Source organism: Tachyglossus aculeatus, chromosome X5 (assembly GCF_015852505.1).
Source record: "Tachyglossus aculeatus isolate mTacAcu1 chromosome X5, mTacAcu1.pri, whole genome shotgun sequence".
In the NCBI taxonomy this organism is placed as follows: Eukaryota; Metazoa; Chordata; class Mammalia; order Monotremata; family Tachyglossidae; genus Tachyglossus; species Tachyglossus aculeatus.
Genome location: NC_052097.1, coordinates 7,565,896 through 7,581,087, shown reverse-complemented (window position 1 = coordinate 7,581,087; position 15,192 = coordinate 7,565,896). Strand labels below are relative to the sequence as shown.

Here is a 15,192-nt window from a genome sequence, read left to right as displayed (position 1 = left end):
CTACCCCGAGTGAAATAAGCCTTAGCATGGCTCATGCTTGTTGGCAATGTAGCATTTCCTGTAAAGTTAGGATATGGCCCTATTTATACATGAAGGAGTGCTGTCCTTTCAAAAGTTTATTTTCTATTTTGGGTAAGCAGCTTGGGTGGTAATGCTGAACTTTCAGTAGCATAGTGCAAGCCAGACACATTTGAGAAGTTATATGTGACTGTGGCAGCTAGTAAGGCTCCTTTTCTTGCCTAACCTTTTGATCCTCCCTAGGTGAAAAGAACATTCAGTTTAAGTCAAAGATATTCCCCCATAACCCACTACTGCCATCCCTCAAGGATAGTTTGAGAGAATCTAAATGAGCCTGGGTTAAGTGTATCTGAGAAACATTAGGGGAAGGCAACAGCTCCATCTCTTAAGTAGCTCTACAACCTTGGTAAAAGGCAATTCACAGCATGGGGGAAGATAGGTGTCAAATTTGACATAATTGGGACAAGGCAAATGCTGATGAAGCCCCCTCTAAAGTTATGGTTCCTTATTTAGTAGTATGACATTGAGATGATCGACTGATTTTACCATCATGCACAAAAAAAAAAACCCCAAAAGCCTAACAGACCAGTGCCTGAGGAAGTGAGAAAATATGTATTTTAATCCTGGCACCACCACTTACATATTATATAACCTAGAATTAGGCCCCTTGTCTGACATTTTAAGTTTTGTCATGTGTAAAGACCATGAGACCCACAGGGGACAGGGACTGATGATTATCTTGTATCTATCCCACTGTTTGACATAGTTTAAGTACCACTGATTGTAATAGCAGAGGATTTTAGGGGGCCTGTGCTTTGGTAGACAGTCATACCCTTCTCAAAGGAAGATTTTTAGAGAGGCAAAGAAACTTCCTGAACTACCTTATTTACCACCTCTGGGGAATCAGAGGTAGCTCTACAGCTTAAGAGAGGTTCATCCTTTTGACTTAAAAATGAGATCAAGCACTTTCCATTCTTTTGTTAATTTTTATTCTAAAATAATTAGCCTGTCAGGTGAACACTTTGGTTAATATTATGCTCTGACAAATCCACTTAGTTCAGCTAAATGTCTAGAACACATTGCATGTACAAAAGATTTACAGTTAAAACCATATTAAAAAAAAAGTACAAGCTACCTCAATTCGTTACCTGATTGCTTATGTCACTCCAATGATTGAGAAAGTCAAACCCCAAATAAAAACTGTACAGTGTGCTTGGATAATATACATCTTTTTAAAAAAGATAAGTCTCTTGATTATTGTAATAAATTTAGTGTCTCTGGTGGGTCGATGAGAGATACGCCATGATACCTGGAAAGAGAAGTCCAAAAATTAGATTACCACAACCAAGTGCTACAACAATAGGAAATCATTTTTTCTCTCTAACGGAAGGGTAAGAGGCCACTTGCTTCTCCCTTTCAGAAAAGAGGAGAAACTAATTTCTTCTTCATTCTTGCCCTATTGTCTTTTAGGTTGGTTTCCATTTAACTTTGTAGGGTTTTGACTTTTCCATCTATTCCCACTTTCATAGCAACAGCATCAAGTTGAGCTCTGTACCTTCCCATTGTCCTTTTCCCAACTGGTCTATCCTCTCGGCCTCTGGGCCAGCAGGGAGAGAAAAGGGGAGGAAGAGAGGAAGGGAACTAGCCTTTTGGTGGGGGCAGGATACACAATTTAAAAAAGGCTTCAGCTCTCGTGACATTATGGATGTAAAGGCACAAACCACCTGTCTTTTACAGCCTTTTAAACACTGCAGTTTGTTGCTTGTTGACTTGGCAGTGTCACATCACTAGGTTAAATTTTCTTGGATGGAGTAGGAGCCCCTGAACTTAGCTCTTGGCAAAATGGGCACTTCAGGGTTGTACTTGGGCTCTATTGCAGTGTCTCAAAACTAGAAAAGACAAGGGGAGCGCAGTAGTGTTAGCTTATCCCTCTACTCTTTCCACCTCTCCAGCCATGTACTGGGCTCTACTGATGGTCTCTGACTTGATAGGACACTACTGCTTCTCTTCCCCCCCCCTTCAAATAGCTGGAATCCTATAAAGTTGAGTGATCTAGGGAATAGTTTGGGAACTTAAACAGTGACACTGTCATTGCACTAGATGGCTAATTAACCTATTGCAGAGTTCACAAGTTTGTCAAGCTTGATAGGACACTACTGCTTCTCTTCCCCCCTTCAAATAGCTGGAATCCTATAAAGTTGAGTGATCTAGGGAATAGTTTGGGAACTTAAACAGTGGCACTGTCATTGCACCAGATGGCTAATTAACCTATCGCAGAGTTCACAAGTTTGTCAAGCATTGCTTACTTTGCAGTCTTGTATTTTTCTCGTATGGATTGTTGTGCGTGCTGGGATGCTTTGAGGTAGGTCTTATGGAGGTCTAGGAGACAAGGCTTAAGATTTTCCAAGGTGTATCCCGTCTTTTGAACAAGAGATTCAGGCTACAAAGAAACAAAAAAAACCTCCGTATTATTTACTGTAGTGATTGTTTTCTGCATTGAACTTGCCAGCTAATCATTTCTGTAAGTGAGAACATCCTAGTTTTGAGATCCATATTTCTTGATTTCTCACTGCCATAGCTTAATAAAAGTATTTTTGTTGAAATCAGGAGGACATTCATACTGATTTTAACTACAGACTTCTAACGCTGTACCTAGGCTGATTTCAAAAGACTCAAGTTCAGGTTTGGCAGGAGGGAAGAGCTACATACCCAACTTTGTCCAGTGACTGTGTAGAGTGCTAAATGAAAGGCGGCTCCAGCAGTAACCGATGGTAGATATTTTAGATATGGGTCAGCATCAATTAGACTCAGCTCTCCTAAAAACTGGACAAAAACAATGTAGACTCAATGTGCCAATAGTATAAGTTGTATATGCAGTCATTTACCCAAAGTCAATAGGTTTTGGCCTCACGAAGCTTCCTGTGATAACAAGTGAGTGCTTTGTGATGGGGCTATTTTAAAACTACATCAGGAAGAAAGTCTCAGGAATATCTACAGGAAGAGCACTTTTGTTAGAAGCAGATAGGTTCCCTGCCTTCCTGGAGTCTTTTCTGCATGCTTAGCACCTAATTCAGTGTCTTGCATTCGCAAAGCTTTTATTATTATTTTTTTTAAGTGGTGCTTGTTAAGCATTTACTATGTGCCAAGCACTATACTCAGCACTGGGGTAGATATAAGCTAATCAGGTTGGATATGGTTCATGTCCCACATGGGACTCACAGTCTTAATCCATATTTTACAGATGAGGTAACAGGCACAGGAGCTAAGTGACTTGCCCAAGGTCACGCAGCAAACAAGTGGAGAAGCCAGGATCAGAACTTCCCAGGCCAGTGCTCTATCCATTAAGCCACACTACTGCTCTGTATTCTTCTTTGCTCAGAAGTTTCATTGATAGATGGCTCCTTAAATTGGTTAGAAAACTAACAAGGAACAATTTTTTTTGGGGGGGGGTGGGGAGCCTCCCTTCAACAATTAAATCTTTCTGCTATGTCTGAATTCTATTCTCTCTTCCCTGTGGTTCTTGCATTGTGAGTTGTAATATTTTAAGTTTTCTGGCTCCAAAATACATCCACTTCACTTTTATGACCATTGTGAGCCCCACGTGGGACAACCTGATGACCTCGTATCCCCCCCAGCGCTTAGAACAGTGCTAGGCACATAGTAAGGGCTTAACAAATACCAACATTATTATTATGACATCTTTTCACCCACTCCCTCTCATCTTTATTTTCTTCACTCGCTTTAACTCAAGTCAAACACCCCACCTCTTTCCAATCTCGGTGTTATGTGTTAACATCAACGTACCTAGATCTGACCTACAATGTCTCCTTTAGGAAGGTCCCCATTTGATTTGTTTCATGTATTTGCCCCAGGGGAGCACCCAAACATCCACCCCAAAACAGATACTTACCATGGCTAAACTTTCCACCTTAGAGTTAGTCTGTTGCTGGTGCAGAAAGTATTGAGTGAGAAATTGATTTATCGTTGGTGCCGCTAAGTCAAAAGCAAGAACTTTCAAAACTAGATGCTCCATTCGTAAGACTTGCTTCTTAGTGTAGGTATCATCTGTGATATATACAAATTCTGCTACTTCAGGCGGGTAGATTTCTTCAAACTTTCTACAGTAAAGAACGGGTGTTTTAGAAACAGAACTTGCCCAACATATTATATTCTTCAGGTTCCATACAGATGTTTTCTGGGACAAATTCCTCGGTGCCTGAGCCTCAGTATAAAGCAAAGGGTTTCCTGGGTGTGTTCAGGAAGGTGGATTTTTTTAGGCCCTGCCTAAACATACATGGCTTGCTCCTTGTCCATCCTAATGGTCTTATTGTAATGGACTATTTTCACCTTCCTTTTGAGGGGAGAAGTTGAAAACAAAGACTCCCCCGATACCACATCACCCCCTTCATCTGCCAACCCATGCTGTTTTCCACCAGCTCTCCCTCTCATCCACCTCCCCTCATCTACTGGAGAGGTGTGGGAATATAAATGGAGGTCTTTTCTTCTTCAATTCAAAGTTTATCTAAAACAGTGACATAGCTTAGATGTGATGAACTCTGTGGCTGATTCCCTCATAATGGCAAAGTTACAACTTAAGGTGGCAAGACCAAAGTGGAATTAAAAAACAGCCCAGTGGTGTCTGCCTCCCAAGCAAGACTGCCAGTTGCAGGAGGAATTAGCGTGGAGCATCTCCATCCAGTAAATTGTCGAGGCCCCTCTCTCCCTCCCCAACTTCTCACGATACTCTGGCACTCTTACGAATCCATCTGCATTAAGTTTAATTGACAAGGGGTCTCCCATCAGAAGACAATACTTAATGTTGGGCAGCTAGCTGAGCCCAATCAATGGCTTTTGAGTGCTTACTATGTGCCCGGCCCTATAAAAAGCCCTTGGGAGAATTCAAGTTCTTCAGGCTGAAATACTGACCAACAAGCATCCCATAGCACAGACCCCCCACCCCCAATAAAATAAATAAAACCCACCACAGTAACTTACGAGGCCAACAGCATAGCAGCAGTTCCCACAAGCTGAAGCTTGCCTCGCAACACAGACATTGAAGAAAGGAATCGGTCGATGTAGTTCACAGCCAAGTGCAAGGTCTCATTCTGAAGCTTATATTCTTCCCCCACTTCAACTAGCCAGTCCACAAGGATAGCCCTCATGCTGTTTGTTATATCGGGTTGTTTCTTCATGTAGCCCATTTTAGGTTTACATTTCACCTAAAGAGGTAGAACAGCAGGGTAGAGTGACCGTGGGCGTCAAAAGTTCATTTCTCCACTTTGCGAGGAAACTAAGATCAGATGGAGACAGGGGAACTGGTTCCAAACCAGAAGTTTGAGCCAAGGTTTTGCATTTGGAAATAGGTTTACCTCCATTTCCCTAAGGTAAGTGTGGATGTCCTCATGGTAGTCTGGAACTTCGTTAACACTTGTTTGTTTTTCTTCAGTTTCCTGTACCACTGACATGTCCATAGTAAGTGGGGAGTCTGAGAAAATGCAAGATGATGCTTGGTCAAGTTCACAGTTTCTGCCATCCTTCTCAGAGGTTCTAGTTTATAAGGGTCATTCTAGCAATACCTTGTAAGAGAGCCTCCTAAGAAAGTCAGATTAGACCTCTGTGGACCAAAGGGCCCCAAATACTCTTAGGTTACTAGACCTCAAGTTCAGCTATCTGAAATTCTCATTTGTATGGCATTTATTAAGTGCTTACCGTGTGTGGTGCACTGACCTAAGCACTTGGGAGTATCTTCTTAAAAGTAGCCCTTGTCAACTAAGGCCTTTCTAAATGATTGTATGGTTTATTGGTCTAAAAAGTTCACACCCCATATAGTTCTTTAAGAATCTTAAGAATGCTGATCAAGATCTGAGCTAAAAAATTGCAGACCGACATAAAAAAATAGCCTTGTGACACTAGACGCTACGCAGCTGGATGGGTTCCTCATGCCTTCCATGTGGAAACAGTAAATGCCAATACGTGGAAAAAAAATTGGTCAGGGAAACACTATGTGAAATGATTAAATATTTAGGAATTTCCAGCTACAACAGAACAAAACTAAATGTGGACCTCTTAAATGCTCAAGTGAGGAGTGTCCCAGCTCTAGTACACTCATTGAGCTGTCATTCCCAATACATCATCATCATCAATCGTATTTATTGAGCGCTATGTGCAGAGCACTGTACTAAGCATGTGGGAAGTACAAATTGGCAACATATAGAGACAGTCCCTACCATGAATAACATTTTAAACTACGGCATGCGTAGTGGATAGAGCACAGGCCTGGGAGTTAGAAGGTCATGGCTTCTAATCCAGGCTCTGCGATTTGTCTTTGTGGCCTTGGGCAAGTCACGTCACTGTGCCTCAGTTACCTCATCTGTAAAATGGGGATTAAGACTGAGCCCCATGCGGGACTGTGTCCAACCTGATTTGCTTGTATACACCCCGGTGTTTAGAACAGTGCTCGGCCCATAGTAAGCACTTAATACCGTGATTATTTAGTAGAGTCACCCGCTTAGTCACCCTGAAGCAATTGGAGTTAGCAAACAGAATTATGCTTTAACTTTTCAAATATGATACTGATTGAACAGCTTGGCTCAGTGGAGAGAGCCCGGGCTTTGGAGTCAGAGGTCATAGGTTCAAATCCCGGCTCCGCCAGTTGTCAGCTGTGTAACTTTGGTCAAGTCACTTAACTTCTCTGTGCCTCAGTGACCTCATCTGTAAAACAGGGATTAAGACTGAGCCCCCCGTGGGACAACATGATCAGCTTGTAACCCCCCGGCGCTTAGAACAGTGCTTTGCACATAGTAAGCGCTTAATAAATGCCATCAGTACATTTACTGTGAACTAAGTGGCGGAGGTGAATGCAAAACAGTTGAGTTAAAGTCGCTGCCCGACAAGGGACTTTCTCCAGAGCACCTTATTATTATGGCACGTTACTCTTTAGAAGGGAAATGGAGGTGCAGAAACCAAGAGCCCATCTATAACTGATAGAGGCAGGACTAAGCCCCAAATTGTCAATTCCTTCCACCCTCTATCAGATATCGTGATAATAGTGTAGCATGTCCTAGAGACCACCACCATCTGGACACCTGGGGACTTAAGGTAGTTGAAGAGGAGAAGCAGCACGGTCTAGTGGGCAGAGCAAAGGCCTAGGACTCAGGAGGACCTGGATTCGAATCCCAGCTCCGCCTCTTGTCTGCTGTGTGACCTTGGGCAAGTCACATAACCTCACCTGTAAAATGGGGATTAAGACCGTGAGCCCCATGAGGGTCAGGGACGGTGTCCAACCTGATTATCTTGGATGTACCCCAGTGCTTAATACAGTGCCTCGAAGAACTTTTTTTATGGTTTTTAATGCTTACTGAGTGGCAAGGATTGTCCCAGGGGAAAAGATAGCAAATAATCAGTCCCTGGCCCAATCTTTAGTGGTTTCCTTTGCCATATCGACCTTTTGGTTCAGAGCTTCCAGGTTCCAGCACGCAACATCTGGACAATTCTCTCCCCGCTTACTGAGGTACCGTAGTAACCCAGCAAGACCAGATCAAGTTGGTAAGGAAACAGATGGCAGAATTTATACCCTCTTTAAAAGACACAAAAGTGTGTGCGTGTGGAAGTTCAGCCATAGTCATATTCTCTACTTGACTTGTCCTCGGCGAGTAGCTATTTCCTAAATGGATTAGATTACTTTGTGAGTTTGAGGCTTCAGTTTGAACCCTATGACTATCTTCCCTGGATCTCAAGTGCACTGATTCAAGATCCAGTCGGAGCTCAAAGTCAAGTCCCACATCCTAAGGGATTCCCCTTCAAATCCTTAGACTTACCAGAACTACCCTCCATTGAAAAATCAACAGGTTCCAAGGGTTTTCTTGCTCCTGGCAGAGAGATAGCAGAGGTCAAGGCCAGGATGTGGTCTTCAGACCTGATCTTTTCCAAGGCGGCTGGTTTCTTAAGATTCTCCCCATCGGGCTCATCCACATGAATCGTGAAGGCCGGCTGTTTACTGCTGTCTTTCCACGGCGGAATGGGGCCATGATTTTCATTGTTCACGGAGAGTTCTTGAAGAGGTGCAACCTTAGAAGCAGAAGAGTTATACACTCAGTCACAGATCCACACGGACTCCTGTTCCATCAGGAAATGGAGCACGTGATGGTTTGGAGGGACAGCAAACTGTAAAGCTCACTGTGGGCAGGGAGTATGTTCTGTTTACTGTAATGGACTCTCCTGAGGGCTCAATACAGTGCTCTGCACACAGTAAGCGCTCAAATACTTTTGAAAGCACTGAACTGAGTCATCTAGCTTGCGTTCCAACTTTACCAAAGCCTGAAACTGCTTCCCCACCATCTTCTAACTGAAGTTACCATCTTCCCCCCTGCTTTAGTCATGAATATAAGGATGAACAGACCCCCACGGGAACAGTTTTGAGTTTTGATAAGAGACATTTTACGTGTAAATGCCCTTGGTGATGATAGTACCTCAACAGCAGGGTGGGTCAGTGGAAAGAGCCTGGGCTTGGGAGTCAGACATCATGGGTTCTAATCCCAGCTCTGCCACTTTGCTGCGTGACCTTGGGCAAGCCACTTCACTTCCCTGTGCCTCAGTTACCTCACCTGTGAAATGGAGACTGACTGTGAGCTCCACCTGATTACCTTGTATCTACCCCAGCTCTAGGAACAGTGCTTGGCACATAGTAAAAACTTAAATACCATCATCATCTACTACTTTAGTCCTCCAAGCATGGCCCTAGGAGTCAGAGGACCTGGGCCCTGCCCTGGCTGTACCACGTGGCTGCCCTGTGACCTTGGGCAAGTCACTTGCTTCCCGGGCCTCAGTTTTCTCATCTGTAAAGTGGGGATCAGATACCTGTCCCCCTCCTTCCTCTTAGACGGAGTCCCATGTGGGGCAAGGACTATGTCCACTCTGATTATCTTGTATCTACTCTAACACTTAGCATTTAACAAGCACTACAATTATTAGTGCAGTGCTCAGTTGGATACTAGTTGGCAGGCCCCCTTGCTGGCACTGGAAAAAGCTCGGTTTAAACAGAAGATTGGATTTAAACAGTGCACTCTGATGATCTTCTATCTACTCTAACGCTTAGCACTTAACAAGTACTACAATTATTAGTGCAGCGCTCAGCTGGATATTGGTTGGCAGGCCCCCTTGAAGGCACTGGAAAAAGCTCGGTTTAAACAGAAGATTGGATTTAAACAGTGCACTCTGATTTTCTATCTACTGTAATGCTTAGCACTTAGCAAGCACTACAATTATTAGTGCAGTGCTCAGTTGGATATTGGTTGGCAGGCCCCTTGCTGACACTGGAAAAAGCTGTTTAAACAGAAGATTGGATTTAAACAGTACACTCTGATTCTCTTCTATATCTACTCTAACGCTTAGCACTTAACAAGCACTACAATTATTAGTGCAGTGCTCAGCTGGATATTGGTTGGCAGGCCCCCTTCAAGGCACTGGAAAAAGCTCGGTTTAAACAGAAGATTGGATTTAAACAGTGCACTCTGATTATCTTCTATCTACTCTAACGCTTAGCACTTAACAAGTACTACAATTATTAGTGCAGTGCTCAGTTGGATACTGGTTGGCAGGCCCCCTTGAAGGCACTGGAAAAAGCTCGGTTTAAACAGAAGATTGGATTTAAACAGTGCACTCTGATTCTCTTCTATGTACTCTAACGCTTAGCACTTAACAAGTACTACAATTATTAGTGCAGTGCTCAGCTGGATATTGGTTGGCAGGGCCCCTTCAAGGCACTGGAAAAAGCTCGGTTTAAACTGAAGATTGGATTTAAACAGTGCACTCTGATTATCTTCTATCTACTCTAACGCTTAGCACTTAAGTACTACAATTATTAGTGCAGCGCTCAGTTGGATATTGGTTGGCAGGCCCCCTTGAAGGCACTGGAAAAAGCGTGGTTTAAATAGAAGATTGGATTTAAACAGTGCACTCTGATTATCTTCTATCTACTCTAACGCTTAGCACTTAACAAGCACTACAATTATTAGTGCAGTGCTCAGCTGGCTATTGGTTGGCAGGCCTCCTTGAAGGCACTGGAAAAAGCTCGGTTTAAACAGAAGATTGGATTTAAACAGTGCACTCTGATTAACTTCTATCTACTCTAACGCTTAGCACTTAACAAGTACCACAATTATTAGTGCAGTGCTCAGTTGGGTATTGGTTGGCAGGCCCCCTTGAAGGCACTGGAAAAAGCTCGGTTTAAACAGGAGATTGGATTTAAACAGTGCACTCTGATTATCTTCTATCTACTCTAACGCTTAGCACTTAACAAGCACTACAATTATTAGTGCAGTGCTCAGCTGGCTATTGGTTGGCAGGCCCCCTTGAAGGCACTGGAAAAAGCTCGGTTTAAACAGGAGATTGGATTTAAACAGTGCACTCTGATTATCTTCTATCTACTCTAATGCTTAGCACTTAACAAGCACTACAATTATTAGTGCTGTGCTCAGCTGGATATTGGTTGGCAGGCCCCCTTGAAGGCACTGGAAAAAGCTCGGTTTAAACAGGAGATTGGATTTAAACAGTGCACTCTGATTCTCTTCTATGTACTCTAACGCTTAGCACTTAACAAGCACTACAATTATTAGTGCAGTGCTCAGTTGGATACTGGTTGGCAGGCCCCCTTGAAGGCACTGGAAAAAGCTCGGTTTAAACAGAAGATTGGATTTAAACAGCGCACTCTGTTTATCTTCTATGTACTCTAACACTTAGCACTTAACAAGCACTACAATTATTAGTGCAGTGCTCAGTTGGATACTGGTTGGCAGGCCCCCTTGAAGGCACTGGAAAAAGCTCGGTTTAAACAGGAGATTGGATTTAAACAGTGCCTTAAATGCTAGTTCAATCAATCAATCGTATTTATTTAGTGCTTACTATGTGCAGATGACTGTACTAACTAGTTCAATGTTACTGGCTGCCTCTTACCCTGGTTACAGTGTCAAAAATAGACTGCACAGGTTGGGTACGTGTAGGGGAGGAAAGGCACAGTTTCCTTGGCATTTCCCTGAAATCCCCAGGATATCGGTAGCCGGCAATACGCTGCAAACCAGACAGGCAGTTGTGCAGGGAATTTAGCGGGATGTGGAGGGTGTTGACAGCTCTGTTTTCCGGGGGAAGGCCAAGGTGCAGGCTCACCCTTGCCGCCCTAGGGTGGGGCAACGGGGCCGAATCGAAAGCCCGCAGAAAAAGCAATTTTTTTTTAAAAAAAAAGGCGCGATGGCAACATCTGAACTGACCAAAACTAAAGTTTTTGGCCTAATCAACAATCACCCCCCTCCCTCCCAGCCCCAAGCGGCCTCTCTCGTTTAGCAGAGCGTTTCCCACCCCAAGGCTGGGCAGGTCGGGGTAGTTCCCGGCTGGGGCCTCAACTCCAAGCGCTTAGCACAGGGCTCTGCACCCAATAAGCGCTCAATAAATACGGCTGAGTGAAAATGCGAGAGCCCCCCGGCCTTGTCCGGGAGCACGGTCCGTGCACCCCGTCGGGTGGAGGATGGAGGGAAGTGGGAGGGAAAAAATGGCGGGACCGGAGGATGGAAGGGAAACCTACACGGCCCAATCTCTCGGGGCCCAAAAGAGGGAATAATAATAACAATAGTGGCATTTATTAAGCGCTTACTATATGCAAAGTATTGTTCTAAGCGCCGGGGAGCTTACAAGGGGGGCTCCCGGTCTTAATCCCCACTTTACAGATGAGGTGACTGAGGCCCAGAGAAGTTAAGTGACTGGCCCAAAGCCACACAGCTGACAATTGGCGGTGCTGGGATTTGAACCCATGACCTCTAACCCAAAAAGCCTCTTTCCACTGAGCCACGTTGCTTCTCCGGGTAGGGAAGCCCACCTCCGGTCCTAACGCCTCCAAGCAGGCCTCGGAGGGAAGGGAGCGGCGGAGAGCGCGACCCCCCAGCCCCTTTCATTTATTCAATCGTGTTGATTGAGCGCTTACTGTTTGCGGGGCACTGAACTAGGCGCTTGGGAAGTACAAATCGGCAGCATATAGAGACGATCCCAACCCAGGCCAAGTGTACCCAACAACAGGCTCACTCCCGACCCCATCCCCCTTTCCAAGCATGCATGCATACATAGATACATGCATACATACATAGATACATACATGCACGCCCCATTCATTTATTCAATCGTATTGATTGACCGCTTAGTTTGTGGGGCACTGACCTAGGCGCTTGGGAGCTACAAATCGGCAGCATATAGAGACGATCCCAACCCAAGCAAAGTGTACCCCACAACAGGCTCACTCCCGACCCCATCCCCCTTTCCAAGCACGCATACAAGTCTGCATGCAGGCCCCATTCATTTATTCAATCGTATTGATTGAGCGCTTACAGTTTGCGGGCCACTGAACCTAGTATAGTGCTCTGCACACAGTAAGCGCTCAATCAATACGATTGATTGATTGATTGATTGAACGAGGCGCTTGGGAGGTCCAAATCGGCCGCATATAGAGACGATCCCAACCCAGGCCAAGTGTACCCCACAACAGGCTCACTCCCGACCCCATCCCCCTTTCCAAACATGCATGCATAGGTACATGCATGCAGGCCCCATTAATTTATTCAATCGTACTGATTGAGCGCTTACTGTTTGCGGGGCACTGAACTTAGTACACTGCTCTGCACTCAGTAAGCGCTCAATCAATACAATTGATTGATTGATTGAACGAGGCGCTTGGGAGGTCCAAATCGGCCGCATATAGAGACGACCCCAACCCAGGCCAAGTGTACCCCACAACAGGCTCACTCCCGACCCCATCCCCCTTTCCAAGCATGCATGCACAGATACATGCATGCAGGCCCCATTCATTTATTCAACCGTATTGATTGATTGATTGAACTAGGCTCTTGGGAGGTCCAAACCGGCAGCACATAGAGACATATTTATTACTCTATTTATTTATTTTACTTGTACATTTCTATCCTACCTATTTTGTTGGCATTTGGTTTTGTTCTCCGTCTCCCCCTTTTAGACTGTGAGCCCACAGTTGGGTAGGGACTGTCTCTATGCGTTGCCAATTTGTACTTCCCGAGCGTTTAGTACAGTGCTCTGCGCATAGTAAGCGCTCAATAAATACGATTGATTGATTGATTGATCCCAACCCAGGCCGAGTGAACCCAACAACAGGCTCACTCCCGACCCCATCCCCCTTTCCAAGCCTGCATGCGGGCATCCTACAAGCCTGCATGCGGGCATACTACAAGCCTGCATGCGGGCATCCTACAAGCCTGCAAGCGGGCATACTACAAGCCTGCAAGCGGGCATACTACAAGCCTGCAAGCGGGCATACTCCAAGCCTGCAAGCGGGCATACTCCAAGCCTGCAAGCGGGCATACTCCAAGCCTGCATGCGGGCATACTCCAAGCCTGCATGCGGGCATACCCCAAGCCTGCATGCGGGCATACTCCAAGCCTGCATGCGGGCATACTCCAAGCCTGCATGCGGGCATACTACAAGCCTGCATGCGGGCATACTCCAAGCCTGCAAGCGGGCATACTCCAAGCCTGCAAGCGGGCATACTCCAAGCCTGCAAGCGGGCATACTCCAAGCCTGCAAGCGGGCATACTACAAGCCTGCATGCGGGCATCCTACAAGCCTGCATGCATGCATACTCCAAGCCTGCATGCATGCCCCATTCATTCATTCAACCGTACTGATTGAGCGCTTACCGTTTGCGGGGCACTGAACCTCGTCCAGTGCTCTGCACACAGTAGGCGCTCAATCAACACGATCGATTGATTGATTGATCGAACGAGGCGGTTGGGAGGTCCAAACCGGCAGCATATGGAGCCGATCCCGACCCCATCCCCCCTCTTCCTCACCCTTTGGTGCTGGGCCCGGGGCCTGTGGCCGGCCTGCGCCGGGCCGCGCTGAGTGGCCCTGAGGAGGCCCAGTCCGGGCCGGGGCCCCGCGGGCAGCGCCTTGGCCGGGTTGAGGTTCTCCTGGTTCTCCTGCTCGTCGCGGGCCGGGCCGGGACGCGGGGGCTTGGGCGGGGCCGCCACCGAAGGCGCCGGACAATACATCGTGGACGGCTGCGGCGGGAGGGCGGGCGGGATCAGCTGGAGGCGGCTACCATGCGGGCTGGCAGGCTGGCTAGTTGGCTGGCAGGCTCGGTAGCCCCGTCGGCGGCCGCAGGACGGACGGACGGACGGACGGACGGTCCGAGCGCTGCAACCCACCGCCCGCCGCCCGCCGCCGCCGCCACCGGCTCCGCTCCTCCAGTTCAAGTATCCCGCGACTATTGAAATCGGCCAATGGCAGGCGCCGCTGCCCCCTACGTCATCGGGACGCCCGCCACGCACTCGGAACGCGTTCGGCCCGAGCGCCCGAAGAAGGCCGAAGAAGGCCGAAAGGGGCCGAAGCTCGCCGCCCGAGACCCGAAGCAGGCCGAAGCTCGCGGCCCGAGACCCGAAGAAGCCCGAAGCTCGCGGCCCGAGACCCGAAGAAGCCCGAAGAAGGCCGAAGCTCACGGCCCGAGACTCGAAGAAGGCCGAAGAAGCCCGAGACCCGAAGAAGCCCGAAGAAGCCCGAAGCTCGCGGCCCGAGACCCGGAGAAGCCCGAAGCTCGCGGCCCGAGACCCGAAGAAGGCCGAAGAAGCCCGAGACCCGAAGAAGGCCGAAGCTCGCGGCCCGAGACCCGAAGAAGGCCTAAGCTCGTGGCCCGAGACCCGAAGAAGGCCGAAGAAGCCCGAGACCCGAAGAAGGCCGAAGCTCGCGGCCCGAGACCCGAAGAAGGCCGAAGCTCGCGGACCGAAACCCGAAGAAGGCCGAAGAAGCCCGAGACCCGAAGAAGGCCGAAGCTCGCGGCCCGAGACCCGAAGAAGGCCGAAAAAGCCCGAAGCTCACAGCCCGAGACCCGAAGAAGCCCGAGACCCGAAGAAGGCCGAAGAAGCCCGAAGCTCGCGGCCCGGGACCCGAAGAAAGCCGAAGAAGCCTGAGACCCGAAGAAGGCCGAAGCTCGCGGCCCGAGACCCGAAGAAGCCCGAAGCTCGCGGCCCGAGACCCGACGAAGGCCGAAGCTCGCGGCCCGAGACCCGAAAAAGGCCGAAGCTCGCGGCCCGAGACCCGAAGAAGCCCGAAGCTCGCGGCCCGAGACCCGAAGAAGCCCGAAGAAGGCCGAAGGTCGCGGCCCGAAACCCG

The 15,192-nt window shown here is 47.4% G+C and overlaps 1 protein-coding gene across 1 annotated transcript; it reads right to left on the bottom strand.

Annotated features, from left to right (window-relative positions):
* Positions 1–1,136: 1,136 nt before the first annotated feature.
* CCNA2 (cyclin A2) lies at positions 1,137–14,096 on the bottom strand. The gene is made up of 8 exons (XM_038769295.1): positions 13,875–14,096; positions 7,836–8,085; positions 5,388–5,503; positions 5,014–5,237; positions 3,929–4,136; positions 2,728–2,841; positions 2,325–2,458; positions 1,137–1,327 (listed from the first exon to the last, which is right to left on the bottom strand). The coding sequence occupies exons 1-8, from the start codon at positions 14,073–14,075 to the stop codon at positions 1,273–1,275; spliced, it is 1,302 nt and encodes a 433-aa protein (XP_038625223.1). The 5' UTR covers positions 14,076–14,096; the 3' UTR covers positions 1,137–1,272.
* Between the last annotated feature and the right edge of the window lie 1,096 nt (positions 14,097–15,192).